The 23,827-nt window shown below is 44.2% G+C and overlaps 1 protein-coding gene across 1 annotated transcript in view; it reads right to left on the bottom strand.

The window, feature by feature from the left end:
• CUL3 (cullin 3) overlaps window positions 1-23,063 on the bottom strand; it is a 115,547-nt gene extending 92,484 nt beyond the window's left edge. Inside the window, exon 1 of the mRNA XM_038748868.1 lies at window positions 22,818-23,063. Within this exon, the coding sequence (XP_038604796.1) occupies window positions 22,818-22,883 (66 nt within the window). The 5' untranslated portion in view covers window positions 22,884-23,063. The remainder of the gene's footprint in view (window positions 1-22,817) is intronic.
• Window positions 23,064-23,827: the final 764 nt, after the last annotated feature.

Here is a 23,827-nt window from a genome sequence, read left to right as displayed (position 1 = left end):
ATGAACGAATGAATGAATTCCAGGGCCAGCCCCAACATGACATCTGTGCCCCTCTGCACCCCAGACTCAGCCAAATCCTCCAATCCCCCCAAACCCCCCTGCTTCACTGTTGTTTCTGAAGCACTGTTCATCGAAACAACTGATGCTGACAGTTCAACTACCACTGTCCCGCTCCCCTTACCTTCCTCACTTGCCCACAACTCTGAGCATGCCTATACGAAGCAGAGCACTGGGGACATAGTGCGCGCTCCCAAGGGTAGTAGTCAGGGTAACACAGCTACAGCTAGTCAAGAACAATTTACCATACACAATGGTGAATAATCCTGCAAAACCCAAGTAATCAGGCCATTCTAGTATAATCCCAGCAAGCCTATTACCACAGAATAATGTCTTGTTAACTCCCACGGTGACTAGGCGATCCACTGAACATGACTAAGTTTTCTATCTGGAATATAGAAATGCAATTAAAAGAATCCTTGAGGAGACTGAATGCTGTACAAGATACGTTTGGTTGCCAAGTTAGAAGAACCATCTGCCACAGAACCCAAGGCCTGTTTTACAACCTGATTAAATACCAGTTTAGTAAAAATATATGTTAAGATTACGGTTCAGTTAAGTGCAAATCAGTAATATGAGACAACAATATTCTTCTAGATTGAAGTTAAATGTCCACAGGTGAATCAAACGAACCTTTTTCACTTTTTACTACTGCTACAACAAGCAATTCATAATTTTAAGGAAATATAAGACAGTGAAAACTTATTTGGTTCATAAAAAAAGGACTGCCCTTTAATTTACTTTTATGTGGGGGAAAAAAGCACAAATACTTTCTATGTAACATCTCCAATTTACATTTCAGAATCAAATTTGCTGAAACCACATATTCAAAATATTTTAATTTTAGGTGGTAATAAAATATTGACACGGATTAAAATACTCTAATGATGAATTACAGAAGGCCAACTGGAATTTATTTATTTTCAGTGTCCAAATCAAGCATAGCTAGTGACAATAAAATCAAGTGACAGTGTAGAAATTACATCAAAAGGCCTAGTCACTTTGGCTACACTCCACTGGAGTCTATGCTACCTTGTGGACAGACAGAATTTCACTTTTTAATTCTGTACTTATGTGCCCACTTCAATGTACTGCACCAAACAGGAGCTCAATCAAGAGACACAGTGCAGTCTAGTGGATAGAGCATGGGGAGTCAGACGGATCTGGGTTCTAATCCCCGCTCTGCCCCTTCTGCTGTGTGACTTTGGGCAAGACACTTCACTTCTCTGTGCCTCAGTTCCCTCATCTGTAAAATGGGAATTAATACGGTGAGTCCCACATGGGACATGGGCTGTGTGCAACCCGATTATCTTGTTCTACCTCAGGGCTTAGTACAGTGCTCGGCACAAAGTAAGCACTTCAATGCTACAGGGGAAAAAAAAAGAATTTTACTTCCACTACTATTTTAGTGTTGGCTTTGTAACTTGCTATCTTCTTCCCATTTATTGCTACATCTGTTTAGAGTATTTGCTGAACACCACCATACCAGCCCCAGCACCTAACACAGTGTTTAAATATCATTGCTTCAAAAAGTAATTTTTCTTCCCAGAATTTTTGATTTGTTCCAAGGCCCAAATTAGTGGCACTGGTAATAGTATTTACTGAGCAGCCACTGGGTGCAACGTTTAAGTACAACAGTAGCATGAAACACATTCCCTGCTCACAGTAAGTTTACACTCTAATGTGTGTGTGTGTGGGGGGGGGGGGGGGGGAACCAGAGGGAAGAGAGTGACAAATATTTACAAAAAGAGGAATCAGAATAACTGACTGCATGACTTATTGCTTGAATATATACGCAAATGCAATTGATGGGTAGAAATACAAAAATTTGCTAAAAGTGGCCTCAACTCATTTTTGTCGAATGGACACATGGCAACAGTGGTACCACAAATGGCAATAAATGAAACTCCTTCAATAGTAAACCTGTTTTGCACCTAAGATTGAGTTAATCACTTTATCAATCAATGGTATTTATTGAGCGCTTACTGTGTGCAGAACACCGTACTAAGCGCTTGGGAGAGTTACTTTTCTTCAATCCTCATTACAGAACAGCACTGCTGAAAGTTAAACTTACTGAATACTAAGGCCCTGATGTAGTACAGCTATCTTCTGTTTAAAGATGCCATTGCTGAGATCCTGAAGAAGGCCAAAGTACACACTTTGCAATGGCTCTTAGCCCAACAAAAGCCCTGCAACGTCAAAGAACACTCAGGCTGTCCCTTGACAACGCGGTTACAATCTTGATCAATTCCGCCTTTTGGGAGGTTCACGTTTCAGCATGTTGCGGCACGCTGACCAACCACACATGCATACGCACAACCATCTCTTCTAACATTGCATCGTCCTAAAATATGTGCCAGGTCGGAAGAATGTTCCCCAAAGAGCGGTATATCCCCTTAGAAAGACATTCAATAAGGATCTTGGAAGATCCAAGCCCAAGAGCCATATTCTCAAAACATGAGATTGGTAACAGCTTCAAATTAATTTCACAGGACATTATAGCTCAAAAATAATGACTCTGCACAAACTAGGTGTCTACTTCAGACTAATGTAAAAATTATTTTAAACCAATGAAAAATCAAATTTGAGTTGCCCTTTTTGGGGAAAAACAATGTTTTCTTCTTCAAGTAAGCATGACTCTACTTACACACTGTATTTATATAGTCTTTTCTCCAGGAAGCTAAAACTTGTCAGAAAAATATAAATTAACTTCTCTGAAGCAAAAATATAAGCTACAACAAAATACCAGGCCCACTTAATCAATCAGAGAGTTAACAACCTATTCAAATTTTTAACATAATGTTTGAAACCACTAATAGATCCACCAGAAATTAAAACCATAATTTTCAAATTATACATCTAAAATGTGATTCCCTTAATTCTCTGAAGTCAGAATGAATTTTATTCTAAAAAGCATTCTAACAAAAAATAGGCATATTATTTATCTTTTGGGAACCATCCCTAAATTATCACACACTATTAAACCAGTTGGTATAAACTATATAACGCAGCTAGTCTAAGAAACCCCAATTTCATATACTGCAATATTCTTACATATTTGAAGGCATTACCATTACAAAGAGTTTGAAAGAAGGATGCACTGATATTTATATGCAAAGTATTGTGCTCTTTGTTTTTACAGTAAACAAAGGACAAGAGGCCTTTATTTCCATGAATGATTTGTTGCAGTAAGAAACTTAGAAGGGGGTGGATGAGGAAAGAGTGAAACTTTCAGATTCCAGGCAATTCAGAATGACACGGCAAGAAACTCCTGAAAGCAAAGAAGGAAAATTAATGCTTAATTCCAAACCCTCAGGCCCAATGCAGTTATTTCAGTAAATATGAAGAATGGCAATATTTTGATTTGTCCCAGCAGCATATATGGCCACTAGATGCCATAATAGGTATTTACTGCATGGGTGGAGAGTACAGCAGAAGCAAGACATCCAATTGCTCCCCTCCAGTAATGCCCTGCTTGTTGGTCCCAAGGAACGAGCTCTGTTCTGAGAAGCAGGAGACCTAACTTCTAGTCTTCCACTCTACCAAAGAGCCACCCAAGGCATTCTGTGAGTTGGAAGGGCCCAGCAGGAATCCTAAAAAATAAGTGGCCACCTACGAAGGGGGCATTCTGCTGGATGATGTAGCGATGGCACAACGGTGGGTGGGGACCGTCTCTATATGTTGCCGACTTGTACTTCCCAAGCACTTAGTACAGTGCTTTGCACACAGTAAGTGCTCAATAAATACGACTGAATGAATTGGCACTCTGCTATGGTCACTTCAGCCATCATTGGATCCTTCACTCAAAAAAACCCTAAACATGCACTTCACAATACGCTCTACCTTTACCCATCAGCTTGCTCAACCAGGAGGGTCACTTTGCTTTCTTGACAGTGAATAAGGTGATTTTCATCTCACAAAATTTTTAAAGTACCCCAAACTATAGGTATTGCGGTCTGTTTAAATTCTTTGCTCTAAGTCCCTGAGCATTCATTCTTTAATTAAAACCGCAAAGAAAATAGTTGAACCTTTCTTCTCCTAAAGAAACTCGATGGACTAACACTTTAAAACTAGATTGGAATCCAATGTCATTTGCACAAATACACATGCACAAACTGCAGGGGGCTTACATGCTCCATGTCCCTCTCCCCCCCACCCCCGAAAAGAAGATTAAATTTTCCAACATACTCCCGTCAAACTGGAAGTTGCACAATGATTTGGGAGTTCTGGATTAAGAATCTGAGGGACTCAGATTTAGTTTTATGGAAAAATGGTTCTCGTTAGTTTTCAAATACACTTAATCACATAGCAGCATTAATATTAATCCCAGGTGGTCACACTTCTATCTAGCTTCTTTCTATGAGTTTTCAGAAATGGAAACTGATTCATATCAGAGCAATAGAAAGCTTACCTTGAATCAACTAGTAAAACGATGGCAAGTTAAATTAACTCAGCCCTACTGGACACATCCATAAGAAATGCTGCTTTTATAAAAATCGAACTAGCGACATTTAGCAACACTGAAACAACATGAAAAGGAAGGTAGGGACCTGATTTGCCCCTAGCAATTCATATTAATCAATAGTGAATCTCCACTGTGTGCAGAACAAAGTCTTACAATCTTAGTAGAGTATAACAGAATTAAGTTCCCTAACCTCAAAGATCTTATCTAGATGGGGAGACGGACTCCATAATCTAATAGAGGATCAAATAGGAAGAAATAACTGAATAGTAAGATATCAAATAATGGTATTTATTGAGCTCTTACTGCGTGAAAAGCACGATGCTAAGCATTTGGAAGGGTACAACACAGCAAAGTTGGTCCCTGCTTGTAACGAAGTTAAAGTGTAGAGAAAGAAAATCAGGTTGGACATAGTCCCTGTCCCACATGGGGCTCGGTCTAAGGGGGAAAGAGAACAGGCATTGAATCCCTACTTGACAGAAGAAGAAACTGAGGCCCAGAGAAGTTAAGTGACTTGCCCAAGGTCACATAGCAAGCAAATGGCAGAGCCAGGATCAGAGCCAAAGTTCTTCGACTCTCAGGCCCATCTTGTTTCACTAAGCCTAAGCCATGCTGCTTCTCTATGTACATAAATGCTACAGAGGGAGTGAAATGGGGGGTGGGTACTCAAATGCTTATTAGTTGAGGGGATTTGAGAAATTAATCAGGGGAGATCTCCTGGAGATGGGACCTCAGAAGACTTGCCTTCAAGAACTGAGGGGGAGACAGACCTAGGTGGGAGAGAGGGTGTGAGCAAAAAGTTAGGTGGCAGGAGTGGCGAGAACAAAGCACAGTGCATTAGCTAAGATTTAAGGGAATAAAGCTGGAGATCTGGGGTATAGCAGGTGAATGTCTTAAAGCCAATGGTCAAGAGCTTCTTCTTGAAGTGGAGGGGAATGGACAACCATTGGAAGCATTAGATGACTGGGGAGTGATAAGTGCACCAAATGACATTTTAGAAAAATGATCCAGGCAGCAGAATCAAGTAATGCAACTTAATGCCTGTCTCCCCTGATCTGGGCTGTAAGCTCATTGTGAGCAGGAAATGTGTCTATTTATTGTTGTATTGTACTCTCCTAGTATAGTATGCTAGCACAGAGTAAGCGCTCAATAAATACGACAATGAATGAAGCATTGACTAGAGAGTGGAGACTCCAGAAGTTCAGAAGGGAGGCTCGTGTAGTAATCGAGTTGAGTTTTGACAAGTGCCTGATCTAAATCAGAGTCACTCTTTTAGAGGAGACAGTTGAAGCACTGGGAGTGGATGAGGCCCCAAGGGAGTGAGTTTAGATGAAGGGAACAGAATCTTGAGGGACCCCACAATTAAGAAGTGGGAGGCAGAGGAAGAGCTGGCAAAAGGAACTTGGAAGGTTAACTAGAGAGAAGAACCGAGGTCAAACAGTGTTTCTACTAGAAAGGAATGATCTGCACTGTTGAAAGTACATGGGAAATTAGGGCAAGTGGAGGCCACACGACTTGACAAGACACTTGACCTAGGACAGAGCCAACTTGCTGGAGTCAAGGGGGAAGAACTGGAAATGTAGAGTCAAGAAGGGAGTTGGAGGAGAAGACATGGTGACGGTGTACACTGTTCTGGGGACTTGGACAGAAATGTGATAAGATGGGCAATAGCTGAATATCACTTACTCTGAGTTTTGCCATAATGTCTCCTGTCACTATGCCTTTTTTTTTTTTTTGCTAGAAAACTGTTTAAGAGTCAGAAAATGTTTGTCATACCAGAGGATTTGGAGATACAGCACAACATGGTTTTGGAAAAAGCAGTTTGTATGAATGTATGCAAGGCAGACAGTTTGTACAATGCAAGTTTCCCTTAACTTGGGGTTCTACATGAATGCAACCCTTTCGTTATAGAACTGGGTACATTACAGATGTCAAAACCCTCATAATTTCCTTACAACCTCTCTATCCTCTGATTAGTTAACTGAATTTCTCTAGTTCCTCAATAACATTTGCTTTGTGATCCAGAATAATGTTGTTGAAAGAATCTTTTTGGAATTCCCAAACGTGTCTGTCTGAAGGAGGCCTTAATATATATAAAACCTTGAATTTGTATTGTGCTTTTATTTAAACTAAGTGCTTTATCTGAAAGTGCTTTGTGTATGCATATATCTATCTGGCTATAGAGATACATATATATTCATTATACTGATGAGGAAACAGGTACAGAAATGTTGATGTGCCCAAGGAAAGACAGTATACTTGAGGCAGAGCTGGGAGTAGAATTAAGGTGCCTGGAGTTCAGGAGTTCCAGAGTCCCAGATTAATGATCTTTCTACTAGCCCACAGCTGCCCGTCACCTAATTATTCAGTAACAACAATTACAGGAGGTAAGGTATCCTTACCTGGAAGTGGAGACTGTGAGCCCCATGTGGGACAGGGACCGTGTCCAACCTGATAAACGTGAATCTACCCCTGCGCTAATAAGAGTGCCTGACACATAATCAGGGCTTAACAAACACCATTAAAGAAAAAAACTTTCAGAGTTTACCCAAAACACACCGAAACAGCTCAAATGTCAGTTGGCTGAAAATAATTACGGATTTAATTTTTAACAAGTACAATTTTCTGAGTATTAAATATTTCTGTGGATCTTAGATTATCTCTTTATCCTAACTTCATTTTTTATTTTCTTTAAAAAAAATTTAAACACCTAGACAACTGTCAATGATTAACAACCAAGGATCTACTTTTCCTCTATTTTTTTGGCTTGGCATAAACTTCCTTGAAAAAGCCAACTATTAGTGAATTCATTTTGAATTAAGAGACTGCTCTTTGTAACTTCATTTCTGGTCAGCATTAACACCAAGCAGAAAAATATTTAGGCAACAGCATATGCATTTGGGGGAGAAAACAAAATTGATGTTTTAAAAATTGTTCCTCTAAAAAATTACCTGAAATAATGTCAACATTACTCAAAGTCAGAAGTATAATCTGCCAATCATATCAAATTAATAGTTTCTATTCAACTGTGATACTACCATACTACACCATACCATGCCTAAGATAATACACCTGCATCAGTTTATGATTTTCTCTACTGAAAAAGTAGTTATTCAAACTTTGCTGAAAAACAAATATGAAATGTGAAGATTTTCCTTAGTTTGTGTTTTTATTATCAAGTTTGCCTGCACCGCTATCTCCGGATAGAATTTCAACTTACTAGTAGATGGAAAAAAATCAGTATTTCAGCATCTAGTAAAAATTGAACAAGTGATGGAATTGCTCGAGAGCAGCTTTCATTCTAATGAGCAAGGTTCAACGAATATAATTCCTCACCTGTTAGCAAAAGTTGGGGAAAAAGTCATGGTAGAAAGGTAACTGCTACATTAATTCCATGCACAGCCAGCAATAACAGCATAAGACATAGGGGAACTAAGAAGTACCAAATAATGGAGGTAAACAGGTAAGCCAAAGACAGCCAGATCATATTTCTAAAAACATAATTCAGCACACCTCTCTCCAGGCCTTAAAAAACTTACTTATGGCAGTTAGCATTCCAACTTCACATCAAACCCCTTACCAATGGCTATTAAGGCACTCAATTCCTCTCCTACTTACCTCGCTCATCTCCCACTACAACCCAGCCACCATGCCCCAACTTAACTTTCCTCAATCCCGCTTCTCTCAGCCAACCTCCCACTTCATATCCAACGGATCACCACCCTCCCCATCTTCGAAGCAGTACTAAAACCACATCTCCTCCAAGAATTCCCTTCCGAGTAATCACTCTTGCCCTTCTTAGGCATCATTTATGCAGTTGGGCCTGTCCTCCTTTAAGCACTCTGTTACCTCATCCCATGCCCCTCAACATCAATGAACATATCCTTTGCTTCCCTTTCCGTAATTTATTTTAAAGTCTGCTCCCTCCACTACCCCAATTACACTACATGCTCCCTGTGGGCAGGGATCGGGGCGACCAACTCTATTGTAGTTTACTCTCCCAAGTTCTTAGTACAGTGCTCTGCACCTTGAAGGCACTCAATAAATACCACCGATTGACTAAGGAAAAAGACAACATCCCAACGGTGGCAATTACTTGATGGCTGAAATAATCAATGGTATTTATTGAGTCCTTACTATGTGCAGATCACTGTAAGCCAACATTCTTTGAGCCCTTCTAATAAAAACTTCCAACATGAAGAGCATGGAAGTTTTTCTAGGTTTATCCGGTTCTTCAATATTCTTTGAAATGTAAAATATGTTGTCCCCAAACATCTTTAATGGTTGACAAGAGACAACATCTTTATTAGGGAAAACAAACAAAAAAAGAATCCCCCTAGCCCTTAGAAAACAAACCAAAAATCCTTAAAATCCTGTGACTTATTTTCTAATAGGAGTCTTCAAAAATGGTGCATTTTACCAAATGCACGCTTGGCACTCACGATTAATCAGGGTAAAGATACATTTTACGCTACTCTAAAAAACCTTTTAAGAGAAAGTCAACCCAGCTCTCTAACCATTCATTTAGTGTATAACCTTTTCGTGTGAAACCAGTAAGCAAAAGCAACACTGTGGAAAAAAATTCAACATTCAACTAAATTCCTCTATGACTTCAAGGAGGCAGAAGGCAATTTCCAAATTGGAATTCTGCCAGCAGACCAGATTTACCCCTTCCTATGAGAATTCCAAGTGACTGAATATCTCTAACAGCATAAAAGGCTTTGCTACCATCCTGTGGCATCAATTCACTGCTCACACTGAGTTATCACTTTACTACGATTGTGTTAAGAGAACTAGCACCTTCTTGGACTGCTTTTTGATATTAGAAAGCAATTCTTAGTCAAATGAATTTGTAGACATATCTTGAAAAGAATGCATTACCGAGGTATGCATACACGTACGAAGGCTATTAAGTGGTCTGCCAGATTCATGGGTTGTCGTCCCCCTGCTCCACATCCCTTCACTACTTCCTCCTCCCCTCAGTTGCCCCACCAAACTATCTGCTGTCTTGGGGGGAGGCCAGTCATAAGCAGCTGAACTCTGGTCTCTGAGGATCACCACATATTTTAAACACTGGGTGCTGCCAGTTCACCCAAATCTCGTGCATAGTCATCTATCTCCAAACACACACATGTACACTTAGTCTCAAATGTGACTGTCCATGTCAAAGATGATGCTGATGGTGAAGCTGTTACCATCTGTCGGTCAATGGACCAATGGAAGGCATTCCCTTCTGCACTATTTGCACACAAATGAGTCTATGCTGTTCTGTAGCATTTACTTTTTACAGTCCCAAATGTTTCCAGTTCTGCCTCAGCTGGAAAATTCTCTGTAAGCACAACTCCATTCTCATTGCTACAGGTCGGGCTGGTCCCGGGGCCAGGTGCCAGTTTACTAGCAGCACCCCATAACCAAGCCTCAAAGTATGAAGTTGGGTTTAAAACAATTCTTCTGCCCTCTTCACTTTCTGTGACCTGACAGCAGGGACTTGGCGTTGACATGTACTTTCCTCTTCCAAAACAAAAAGTGGTGTGCCAATAAACATTGTTTCAGCCATGGTAGGTTGATGGGAGTAACAGCACCTTATCCCTGGACTTTGTGGTTTATGACCTTGCCTCACCATTTGATATTAACTGGGGCAGGCAGGAGGTGGAAGGAACTGTTCAACAAATACGTGGGGGGGGGAAGGGGCATGTGAGGCAAATTGGGCCTACTTCACTGCCCCCACCAAACAGTTGCTTAAAGCTCTGCACACTACTAGTTTCCATTTACCTCCTCAAACTCCCCCCCACCCCACCCCACACAACTATACTGGGGTTTTTAATCCCTAAAATTTGAGGAACTCAAAACAAAGCCACTTTGGCAAAGAGACAAGAAAACGTAATGGCAACTAATACTCAAAAAATATCGTAGTAACTTTATGGAAACCATAATTAGCCCAATTCTCCCAGTACCTAAGATTACTTTTTGGCAGTTAGGCACTTTAGGAACAAACTGAAGACCATTAGAATACTATTAAGTAGTGGATATCTGTTCTGTATACTCAGTGTACGCAGGGATGCGCTAACCCTAAACATCTCCCCATTAGCCTGAGTTAATGCTCCTCTCAAAAGTTTTCAACATTACCAGGAAGTAAACACAGCCCTCAGGATTGGGTTTACTGAAATTGATTTAAAAAAAAAAATCATGTATAACCTTGGATAGTTGGGCCTTATTTTCCAAAGACTTTGGTGGCACAACATTCAGTTGGTATAATTCTACATTTTTCTCTTTTCACCAGCTATAAAATTCAACATAAAAACAGAGGGGTAACTTTTCAGGGAGACGTCCTTTTTTTATTTACAGCTATTCCATAGTAGTAACAGCATTTACTGAGGGTCCCCTGGGTGCAATGAACTATGTTAACCACCTGGAAAATTCAAAACAAAGTAGTAGTGACACATTCTCTGTCCACAAAAAAAACTTACACTCTTGGGATCTACTGAGATAATGTTTTGTACTTAGCTGGTTCTCAATAAGGTTCTGCTTTTCAGGGGACTGAAGGATAAAATCAGATTAAGACAGAAGTTACAAATGTATTTATCACATTTTTACCCCTCACAATTCACGACAGCAAATTTTCAGAATTTATAGATCTTTCAGGACTGGAGAGAATCAAGTTGCAGAGAATTAGGAACTGTGGTTCCATATGAGGAAACACAGCATGTCCACCTACAAATCTGAACGGCTGTTATAATTTACCATATTTTAATCCCACAATTTTTCTCCAGGCATTTCATATGCTTTCAAGACTTCTAGTATTCATGAAGCCAAGATTACTTCTAAGTTTTGGGTTTTTTTGCACAGAACATTCAAGGGAAAGTTGTAGACAATTATTGTTTCAATGGCACATACATAGGCAAAAATCAGTCCTTAGCTGAAGTAAGCATTAGGTTCCAAAAGGAAATGTGGTGATCCCCCAAACATTTCAAGAAATGTGAAATTTGAAAACCTATGAAGAATTTTCAAGCTGTATTGAAACAATTTGCAGATGATAGTTCCTCACTTGCAGCTCAGTAAATCCAGTTTTTTGCATGTAAAAGGGTAGCTCAAAATTCAAATCAGGCACCAAGTTTTAGCGTTAGCTATTTTTATGCCATAACCACTAAAAGAAAATTTATGTGAGAGCTAAAAACACCTGATTAAAGTCTTAGTAATACAGCATGGTAGTACTAACCTGGAAGATAGGAAAATTGTTATACACTCACATATGCTCAAGATATTAAACAGGCTGCCACACATTTTCAAAAACCTACAAAGCAGTTGGAAAATTTTCTTTATGTATTGCGGTTACATCTGAATTTTAGAAAACTAGAAAGACTATCAGCTGGAACCCAGTGATTAAAATAAGAGTTTTCCATTTCCCAGATGAAACCCAAATTTTTATTGATTTCCAATGGGTCAGTAGAAAAGTTTGAATGAAAGATTGACTCAAGTTGTAGAAAATGCTCGTCAGTTAACTAGAACTAGCAACCAATTTCAGATCAATAGACTGTAAACTCTGTGAGGTTGAGGACTGTGCCCAACTGTATTGTTTTCTCCCAAGCACTTAGTACAGTGCTTTACACAAAGTGCTCAATAAATGCCACTGGTTGATTCCAGGGGCCCAAGCAGTCAAAGATGGGGTTCTTTATAATGAAGACCATCAAACACAATGAGTCATTGCATACTAGAAGATGAGTGCAATGAAGGACATTATGGTGGAGGTATGTTACTAATATGTTGTCAAAGGCCTCAAAATAGAGTGTAAGTGAAATAAACATTAAAAGACAAAAGGGCCCGTTTTAAACCAGAATGCTTCTGAATTAACTACACTAGAGACAACTTTAATACTGTTTAGAGAGTACTGCTATGACAGAGCCTACATTTAAGAAGGCACCAGTTAACTATCACACAATATTAAAAATTGATCACTGGTCACCTTAAAACTGCCATTATTAAAAAAACCCCAAAACTAAGGTGGCCAGACACACTTGCCTAGAACTTAACAAAACTGTTCCGGCAATATGTCAAAAATCTTAACTTGTCACAAAAGTTAGCTATACATTCAGCTATTCCATTGCCTGAAGACTGTTATGTGTAAAGTAGATCAAGGAAGTAGAGGAACTATAACCAAATTGGAAAATAAGCAGCAATAATACAAACTACTCTCTTTGCCATGGCACTATTCAACAACAACTAACAGGAGTTCCTTGCATTCAAAAATTAGATGTAGCCCCAGGAAAATATGAATTCTCTGGAGATGCTTTTTTTTTTTTTACAAATTATACATTAAATGGCTAAAACTGAGCTCTTAAACATAAAACACAACTATGATAGCAACACCAATTTATCAGTTGCTTTTTAACAGGTTATGTTAACTTATCAAGTGTTCTAAAATTAATACCCTGGCTGGGCCTCTGTCTTAAAAATCTACCTAGTGTAAATCTTATCAAGTCGCTATTACTTTGAGGGAGGTGTGATAGTACTCCTCCAGGGTTGTGGGACTTTTCTTCCCCTTCAAATGATTTTCACAGACTCCCTGAAACATGCTGCCCTCAATTACATGCCAAACGTCAATTTGGCATAAGCTGCTAAATTTCTATCCACGAATCCCGTTAAATGATACCTCATTTCTGAATTTGAGATGTTACTCTTAGGATAAAACCCTGTTTTCAAATATAATTTTTGGAGTTTTTAAGTTCTTTGCTTTCACTCATTCATACCATTTCATTTCCTGCCAGTTCCGAAACAAACTAATTATTTATGGTTTGCTTATGAACTCAGTATTAAAACAATTCTGTCATAGTACCCCAAGTTTTCTTCCCTTAAAAAAGGCATTAAATATGACTCAGAACACAACTTATCCCTGCCACTCACTATATAACTGATCTGAAAACATTGATTTCAAAAGGAAAATTCTCTACATTTTTAATTTTTTAAACTTCCACTTCACTGGTATGGATTTGGGTTAATAGAAGTCCTCATGTATAACCTTGGATAGTTGGGCCTTATTTTCCAAAGACTTTGGTGGCACAACATTCAGTTGGTATAATTCTACATTTTTCTCTTTTCACCAGCTATAAAATTCAACATAAAAACAGAGGGGTAACTTTTCAGGGAGACGTCCTTTTTTTATTTATTTTTAATTTTTTAAACTTCCACTTCACTGGTATGGATTTGGGTTAATAGAAGTCCTCCATGTTGCTTTGCAACTGTATTTGATGTGAGCAAGTCTGTCCAGTTTCTTTGTATTGCATTAACATTTTAATTGCTTGCCATTGGCTATCTGAATCAGGTATGACATCAAAAAGCTACAGATACTAAACCCTCTAAGCCAGTGACTCAACTGCTCCCCGAGAGGAAAAAAATAAAAAATGAAACCTGTTAGAGAACAAGTTTCCACAAAAACTTTGGATATGACGAAGAACTCATAGAAGTGCTTCTCCCTCAAAAACTCTGGATATTAAGAAGAACTCAGGGAAGTGCCTTTCTTTGTCCTGCAGGTTGTCGTCCTAGTGGGGTTCTTCTCCTTGTTCCTCCCCTCCACCCCAGGTTGGAGAGGTTACAAAAGTGATCCTCGCACCAAATTCGTCCAGGGTTTTGGAAACCCTTTGAAAGGGACGGAAGATGCTACGTACCCACGGTGTGCTTACTACGGTCTCATCGAGCATTAACCTGGACCAACTGTCACAGCGTCTGAGGCAGGTTTATGGCCATGTAACTCTCGATGTTTGGGGGCGGAACCGTTCCCTTCATCATCCCGAGGGCTTGGCCACCTTTTCAACTGACTTGATTATGGTTTTAAACGGTGGGGGAAAATAAAAAAAAGAGGCACCCTTTGAAAGTCCTGGAGGCCGCCCCAAACCTGCGGGACTTACGTCAACCTCGCAGCTACACGAACGCTCTCTTTTAAAGTGGAGAGGGGGAGAGAAGTAACTGGGAAGGGGGCTTTCAAGGGAAATTAATGGAGATGGGGGGCGGCTGCCTGTCTCCTGGAAGCCACCCCAAACCTGCGGGGCTTACGATCAACCTCGCAGCGACACCGTCTCCTTTAAAGAGGAGAGGGGGGACAGAAGGCAGTGGGCCTTTAGGGGAGATTAATTGTGTGGGGTGGGGAGGCCCTGTCCTGCGAGGTTTACCATCAACATCACAGTGCCACAAACAGCCTCCTTCAAAGAGGGGCATGTGGGGGGGGGGGATGGACAGAAGTAGCCCAGGAGCCCCTCCTAGACTGTAGAGCCCGTTGTTGGGTAGGGACTGTATTTGTTTCTGAACTGTACTTCCCAAGCGCTTAGTCCAGTGCTCTGCACCCAGTCGGCGCTCAATAAATTCATTCATTCACTCATTCAATCGCATTTACTGGAAGCTTACTGGGTGCGGAGCACTGGACTAAGCACTTGGGAAGTACAAGTCGGCAACCTATAGAGACGGTCCCTACCCAACGACGGGCTCCCAATCTAGAAGGGGGGCGCGAACGAAGTCATTCAATCGTATTTATCGAGCGCTTACTGTGTGCAGAGCACTGTACAGTGCAAGCGCTTAGTACAGTGCTCTGCACACAGTAAGCGCTCGATAAATACGATTGAATGAATACTAAGCGCTTGGGAAGTACAAGTTGGCAACATATAGAGACAGTCCCAACCCAACAGCGGGCTCACAGTCTGGAACGGGGAGACAGACAATAAAACAAAATATATTAATGAAATAAAACAGAATAGTTAATACGTACAAGTAAAATAAATGAATGGATGAATGACGGCCTCTATCTGTGGCCGAAATGGACTTTTCCAAGCGCTTAGTCCAGTGCTCTGCGCACCGGAGGCGCTCGATAAGGACGACTGAATGGATGGATACCTCGGAATGGGGCCTTCGAGGTGAATTAATTCATTCATTCGCATTTATTGAGCGCTTACTGTGTGCAGAGCACTGTACTCAGCGCTCGGGAAGTACAAGTTGGCAACATATGGAGACGGTCCCTTCCCAACAATGGGCTCACAGTCTAGAAGGGGGAGACAGACAACAAAACAAAACATTAATGGGGCGGGGGGGTTGTATGTCTCGTGGAAGCCGCCCCAAAAACTGTGGGGTTTACGATCAACCTCGCAGGGACACTGTTTCTTTTAAAGGGGAGGGGAGGGAAGTCGGATGTTAATTTTTTTGGGGGGGTGAGGCGATGGGAGAGAAACCAAGTGTTTGAGATTCCTCCAACATCCATCCCCACCCCCTCACCCCCACCCCGGGGACAAGCGTGCATGCACACAATCTCCCTCATTCTCCCTCTCTCCAAATACACACCTCTCCGCTGCAAAATGGGAATTTCCTCCAAGGAGCAGAGGCCCAAGGAGGGCTAACAATGGGGCGACGGTACCCGTGGGGGACGGAGACTTACTATTAATTATTACTACTCCTAATAACATTAGCATTATTATTCAGAGAGAAGCAGCGTGGCTCAGTGGAAAGGGCATGGACTTTGGAGTCAGAGGTCATGGGTTCAAATCCCAGCTCCGCCAGTTGCCAGCCGGGTGACTTTGGGCAAGTCACTTAACTTCTCTGGGCCCCAGTGACCTCATCTGTAAAATGGGGATGAAGGCTGTGAGCCCCCCGTGGGACCACCTGGTCACCTTGTAACCTCCCAGCACTTAGAACAGTGCTTTGCACATAGTAAGCACTTAATAAATGCCATTATTATTATTATTATTATTATTATTATTACTGCTAATAACGTTGGTACCAATATGTTGGTGGAGAAGCAGCGTGGCTCAGTAGAAAGGGCTCGGGCTATGGAGTCGGAGGTCAGGGGTTCAAATCCCGGCTCCGCCAATTGTCAGCTGGGTGACTTTGGGCAAGTCACATCACTTCTCTGGGCCTCAGTTCCCTCCTCTGGAAAATGGGGATGAAGATTGTGAGCCCCCCGTGGGACAACCTGATGACTTTGTAACCACCCCAGCGGAGAGACCAGTGCTTGGCACATAGTAGGGGCTTAATAAATGCCACCATTATTATTATTGTTATTATTATTAGTTAAGCGCTTACTATGTGCCAAGCACTGGTCTCAGCGCTGGGCTAGAGACAAGGTGATGTGCGCCCGTAGGGGAAGAAGCGTGGCTCAGTGGAAAGGGCGCGGGCTTGGAAGTCGGAGGTCATGGGTTTGAATCTCAGCTCTGCCACTTGTCAGCTATGTGACCTCGGGCAAGCCACTTAACTTCTCTGTGCCTCAGTTCCCTCATCTGTAAAATGGGGATTAAGACTGTGAGCCCCAAGTGGGACAACCTCATCACCTTGTATCCCCCCACAGCGCTTAGAACAGTGCTTTGCACATAGTAAGTGCTTAACAAATACCACCACCATTATTAGGGACCGTCTCTGTTGCCTTGTCCTTCCCAAGCGCTTAGTCCAACGCTCTGACACAGTGAGCGCTCCATTAATACTGTGTGACTTTGGGCCAGTCACTTCACTTCTCTGTGCCTCAGTTCCCTCATCTGTAAAATGGGGATGAAGACTGAGCCCCACGTGGGACAACCTCATCACCTTGTAACCTTCCCAGCGCTTAGAACAGTGCTTTGCACATAGTAAGCGCTTAATAAATGCCATTATCATTATTATTATTAATATGACGGAATGAATCAGGCTGTCCAGCGTGGGGCTCCCCGCCTTCGCCCCCCTTTTCCGGATGGGGGAACCGAGGCTGTTGGGTAGGGGCCGTCTCTCTATGCTGCCAACTTGTACTTCCCAGGCGCTTAGTACAGTGCTCTGCACACAGTAAGCACTCAATAAATACGACAATGTATGTTGCCAGCTTGCGCTTCCCAAGCAATTAGTACAGTGCTCTGCACTGTACTTGTATCCCCTTCCTCTTCCCCTCCCCACAGCACCTGTATATATGTATGTTTGTGCGTATTTATTACTCTATTTTATTTGTACATATTTACTCTATTTACTTTATTTTGTTAATATGTTTTGTTTTGTTCTCTGTCTCCCCCTTCTAGACTGTGAGCCCGCTGTTGGGTAGAGACCGCCTCTATATGTTGCCAACTTGTACTGCCCAAGGGCTTACAGTGCTCCGCACACAGTAAGCGCTCAATAAATACGATTGAATGAATGAATGTTGGGTAGGGACCGTCCCTATATGTTGCCAACTTGTACTGCCCAAGCACTTAGTACCGTGCACTGCACACAGTAAGCGCTTGATAAATACAATTGAATAAATGAATGAATGAATAAATACGACTGAATGAATGAATGAGGCCCAGGGAAGGAAAGCGGCTCGCCCCATGCCGCACAGCTGACATGGGGGGGTTCCCTTCTAGACGGTGAGCCCACTGTTGGGTAGGGACCGTCTCTATATATTGCCAACTTGCACTGCCCAAGCACTTAGTACAGTGCTCTGCACACACTACACGCTCAATAAATACGATTGAATGAATGAATGTTGCTGGGACCGTCTCTCTCTGTTGCCGACTTGTACTGCCCAAGCGCTTAGTACAGTGCTCTGCACACACTACGCGCTCAATAAATACGATTGAATGAATGAATGTTGCTGGGACCGTCTCTCTATGTTGCCGACTTGTACTGCCCAAGCGTAGTCCAGTGCTCTGCACACAGTAAGGGCTCAATAAATATGATTGAACGAATGAATGAATAGGGACCATCTCTTGATGCTGCTGACTTGTACTTCCCAGGTGCTTACTATGGTGCTCAGCACACAGTAGGTGCTCAATAAATATGATTGAATGAATGAATGAATGATTCAAACCCACGACCTTACTCTATTTTATTTGTACATATTTATTCTATTTGTTTTACTTCGTTAATATGTTTTGTTTTGTTCTCTGTCTCCCCCTTCTATACTGTGAGCCCGATGTTGGGTAGGGACTGTCTATATGTTGCCAACTTGTACTTCCCAAGCGCTTAGTACAGTGCTCTGCACACAGTAAGCCCTCGAGAAATATGATTGAATGAATGAATGATTCGAAAACACAACCTTACTCTATTTTATTTGTACATATTTATCCTATTTATTTTACTTTGTTAATTTGTTTTGTTCTCTGTCTCCCCCTTCTAGACTGTGAGCCCGCTGTTGGGTAGGGACCATCTCTATATGTTGCCGACTTGTATTTCCCAAGCGCTTAGTACAGCGCTCTGCACACAGTAAGCGCTCAATAAATATGACTGAATGAATGAATGCACACAGTAAGCGCTCAATAAACACGACTGAATGAATAAGGCCCAGTGAATGAATGAAGGAATAAATACGACTGAATGAATGAATGAAGCCCAGGGAAGGGAAGCGGCTCGCCCCAAGCCAAACGGCTGCGGGGGGGGGGGGGGGGGGGGGGGGGGGGGGGGGGAACAAATACGACTGAATGAATGAGGCCCAGTGAATGAATGAATGAATGAATAAACACGACTGAGTGAATGAATGAATGAATGAAGCCCAGGGAGGGAAGCTGCTCGCCCCAAGCTGCACGGCTGGGGGTGGGGGTTAAATACGACTGAATGAATGAATGAGGCCTAGTGAATGAATGAACAAGACAATGAATGAATGAAGCCCAGGGAAGGGAAGCGGCTCGCCCCAAGCCGAACGGCTGAGGAGGTGAGGAGGGGGGGAACAAATACGACTGAATGAATGAATGAGGCCCAGTGAATGAATGAATGAACACGACTGAGTGAATGAATGAATGAATGAAGCCCAGGGAGGGAAGCTGCTCGCCCCAAGCTGCACGGCTGGGGGGGGGGGGGGGGGGGGGGGTGGGGGGGGGTTTAAATACGACTGAATGAATGAATGAGGCCTAGTGAATGAATGAATAAACAAGGCAATGAATGAATAAAGCCCAGGGAAGGGAAGCGGCTCGCCCCAGGCCGCACGGCCAACGAGGGGGGCCTAAATACGACTGAATGAATGAATGAACACGACTGAATGAATGAGGCCCGTGAACGAATGAATAAACACGAATGAATGAATGAAGCCCAGGGAAGGGAAACGGCTCGCCCCAAGCCGCACGGCTGGGGGGGGGGGGGGGAGGGAATAAATACGACTGAATGAATGAATGAGGCCTAGTGAATGAATGAATAAACAAGACAGTGTATGAATGAAGCCCAGGGAAGGGAAGCGGCTCGCCCCAAGCCGCACGGCTGAGGAGGGGGAGAGTAAATACGACTGACTGAATGACTGAATGAGACCCAGTGAATGAATGAATCAACCCCAGGGAAGGGAAGCGGTTCGCCCCAAGCCGCACGGCTGTGGGGGGAAAATAAATACGACTGAATGAATGAATGAGGCCCAGCGAATAAATGAATAAACACGACTGAATGAATGAATGAGGCCCAGTGAATGAATGAATGAATACCACTGAATGAATGAATGAATGAAGCCCAGGGAGGGAAGTGGCTCGCCCCAAGCTACACGGATGAGGGAGGAATAAATACGACTGATTGAATGAATGAACACGACTGAATGAGTGAATGGAGCCCAGTTAATGAATGAATAAATACGACTGAATGAATGAATACGACCGAATGAATGAATGAGGCCTAGTGAATGAATGAACAAACACGACTGACTGAATGAATGAAGCCCAGGGTAGGGAAGCGGCTCGCCCCAAGCCGCACGGCTGAGGAGGGGGGACTAAATACGACAATGAATGAATGAACACGAAACTCCTCACCCTGGGCTTCAAGGCTGTCCATCCCCTCGCCCCCTCCTACCTCACCTCCCTTCTCTCCTTCTCCAGCCCAGCCCGCACCCTCCGCTCCTCCACCACTAATCTCCTCACTGTACCTCGCTCTCGCCTGTCCCGCCATCGACCCCCGGCCCACGTCCTCCCCCGGGCCTGGAATGCCCTCCCTCTGCCCCTCCGCCAAGCTAGCTCTCTTCCTCCCTTCAAGGCCCTGCTGAGAGCTCACCTCCTCCAGGAGGCCTTCCCAGACTGAGCCCCTTCTTTCCTCTCCCCCTCGTCCCCCTCTCCATCCCCCCGTCTTACCTCCTTCCCTTCCCCACAGCACCTGTATATATGTATATGTGGTTGTACGTATTTATTACTCTATTTATTTATTTATTTATTTATTTTACTTGTACATTTCTATCCTACTTATTTTATTTTGTTGGTATGTTTGGTTCTGTTCTCTGTCTCCCCCTTTTAGACTGTGAGCCCACTGTTGGGTAGGGACTGTCTCGATGTGATGCCAATTTGTACTTCCCAAGCGCTTAGTACAGTGCTCTGCACATAGTAAGCGCTCAATAAATATGATTGATTGATTGATTGACTGAATGAATGAATGAGGCCCAGTGAATGAATGAACACGGCTGAATGAATGAAGCCCAGGGAAGGGAAGCGGCTCCCCCCAAGCCGCACGGCTGAAGAGGGGGGGAATAAATACGACTGACTGAATTAGACCCAGTGAATGAATGAATCAACCCCAGGGAAGGGAAGCGGTTCGCCCCAAGCCGCACGGCTGGGGGGGGGGGGGGGGAATAAATACGACTGAATGAATGAATGAGGCCCAGCGAATGAATGAATAAACACGACTGAATGAATGAATGAGGCCCAGTGAATGAATGAATAAACACGACTGACTGAATGAATGAAGCCCAGGGAAGGGAAGCGGCTCGCCCCAAGCCGCATGGCTGAGGAGGGAGAGAATAAATACGACTGACTGAATGACTGAATTAGACCCAGTGAATGAATGAACAAACCCCAGGGAAGGGAAGTGGTTCGCCCCAAGCCGCACGGCCGGGGGGGGGGGAATAAATACGACTGAATGAATGAATGAGGCCCAGCGAATGAATGAACATGACTGAATGAATGAATGAGGCCTAGTGAATGAATGAATAAACACGACTGAATGAATGAGTGAGGCCCAGGGAGGGAAGCGGCTCGCCCCAAGCTACACGGATGAGGGAGGAATAAATACGACTGACTGAATGAATAAACACGACTGAATGAATGAATGAGGCCCAGTGAATGAATGAATGAATAAATACCACTGAATGAATGAATGAATGAACGAAGCCCAGGGAGGGAAGTGGCTCGCCCCAACCTACACGGAGGAGGGAGGAATAAATACGACTGACTGAATGAATGAATAAACACGACTGAACGAATGAATGGAGCCCAGTTAATGGACGAATGAATACCACTGAATGAATGAATGAACGAAGCCCAGGGAGGGAAGCGGCTCGCCCCAACCTACACGGATGAGGGAGGAATAAATACGACTGACTGACTGAATGAATAAACACGACTGAATGAATGAATGAGGCCCAGCGAATGAATGAATAAATACCACTGAATGAATGAATGAATGAACGAAGCCCAGGGAGGGAAGTGGCTCGCCCCAACCTACACGGATGAGGGAGGAATAAATACGACTGACTGAATGAATGAACGCGACTGAATGAATGAATGGAGCCCAGTTAATGAATGAGTAAATACCACTGAATGAATGAATGAACGAAGCCCAGGGAGGGAAGTGGCTCGCCCCAAGCTACACGGATGAGGGAGGAATAAATACGACTGACTGAATGAATGAACGCGACTGAATGAATGAATGAGGCCCAGCGAATGAATGAATAAATACCACTGAATGAATGAATGAACGAAGCCCAGGGAGGGAAGCGGCTCGCCCCAACCTACACGGAGGAGGGAGGAATAAATACGACTGACTGACTGAATGAATAAACACGACTGAATGAATGAATGAGGCCCAGCGAATGAATGAATAAATACCACCGAATGAATGAATGAATGAACGAAGCCCAGGGAGGGAAGTGGCTCGCCCCAACCTACACGGAGGAGGGAGGAATAAATACGACTGACTGACTGAATGACTAAACGCGACTGAATGAATGACTGAGGCCCAGTGAATGAATGAATAAATACCACTGAATGAATGAATGAACGAAACCCAGGGAGGGAAGCGGCTCGCCCCAAGCTACACGGATGAGGGAGGAATAAATACGACTGACTGAATGAATGAATAAACACGACTGAATGAATGAATGAGGCCCCGTGAATGAACGAATAAGTACGACTGAATGAATGAATGAGGCCCAGGGAAGGGAAGCGGCGGCTGACGAGGGGGGATTCGAACCCACCACCTTCCACCGGGGGCAGGCACGAGCGGGGGCGCGCGCCCCCCCCCCCGCTACATCCGGGACCTGACGGAGGGAAAAAAGGGGGGGGGGCGGGAGGCCCCCCCCCCCCGCTACATCCGGGACCTGAGGGAGAAAAGTGGGGGGGAAAGGAGCCCCCCCCCCCCCGCCCCGCGTCCGACTCACCGGAAAGGCCCGGATCCGCATCTTGGTGTCCTTCCGGCTGCCCGTCCCCTTGCTCAGGTTCGACATGGTGGGCCCCCCCCGCTCCGGGCGGCTAACGGCGGCTCGGGGCCCGCCGATGGCTCATGGAAGGCCGGGGGCCGTTCGGCGGGCGGACGGACGGACGGGACGGGACGGGACGGGAGGGCCCCCTCAGGCCAGGGCCGCCCGCGGGCTCCCCGGCCCCGCTACCGCGCTCCTCCGCGATGGCGGCGGCGGCGGACGACGGGCATCGCACTGCGCGGGCCGCACCACCTCCTCCTCCTCCGCCTCCTCCTCCGCCGCCGCCTCAGCGAGACGAGATCCGGCGCGGGGCGGGGGGAAGTCCGGCCTGAGGGCCGAGGGGACGGAAGGACGTGGGGGGGGCGAAAACCAGCTGCGCGCGCGCTCTTCTCGCGAGAGCAGCCGCGGGCGGGCGGGCGGCTTGGCGCGGCGCTGATTGGCCGAGCGGCCGGTCACGTGGGCGGGGGGGGCGGGAGGGAGGGGGCGGCCGTTGGCGGCTGAGGCGAGGCCGTCAGTCCGGCCGTCGGTCCGGCAGGCGGGCGGTCGCACTTACTGAGCGCCTCCCCGCTGCGCGGCGCCGTACTAAGCGCTTTGGGGAGCCCCGCCCCACGAAAGGCTTCCAGTCTAGAAGGGGGGGACGGGCCACAAAACAAAGCGCGGAGACGGGGGTCAAAGTCGTCGGAACAAATGCAATTAAATAATAATCATCATCATCCTCATCAATCGTATTTATTTATTTTTTTTTTTTAAATGGCATTTATCAAGCGCTTACTATGTGCAGAGCACTGTTCTAAGCGCTGGGGAATTTACAAGGTGATCAGGCTGTCCCACGGGGGGCTCACAGTCTTCATCCCCATTTTACAGATGAGGGAACTGAGGCCCAGAGAAGTTAAGTGACTTGCCCAAAGTCACACAGTTGACAAGTGTTTATTGAGCGCTTACTCTGTGCAGAGCGCTGTACTAAGCGCTTG

Source organism: Tachyglossus aculeatus, chromosome 7 (assembly GCF_015852505.1).
Source record: "Tachyglossus aculeatus isolate mTacAcu1 chromosome 7, mTacAcu1.pri, whole genome shotgun sequence".
Lineage (NCBI taxonomy): Eukaryota > Metazoa > Chordata > Mammalia > Monotremata > Tachyglossidae > Tachyglossus > Tachyglossus aculeatus.
The sequence above is the reverse complement of the archived record's forward strand: the minus strand, read 5'-3'. Positions and strand labels throughout refer to the sequence as shown.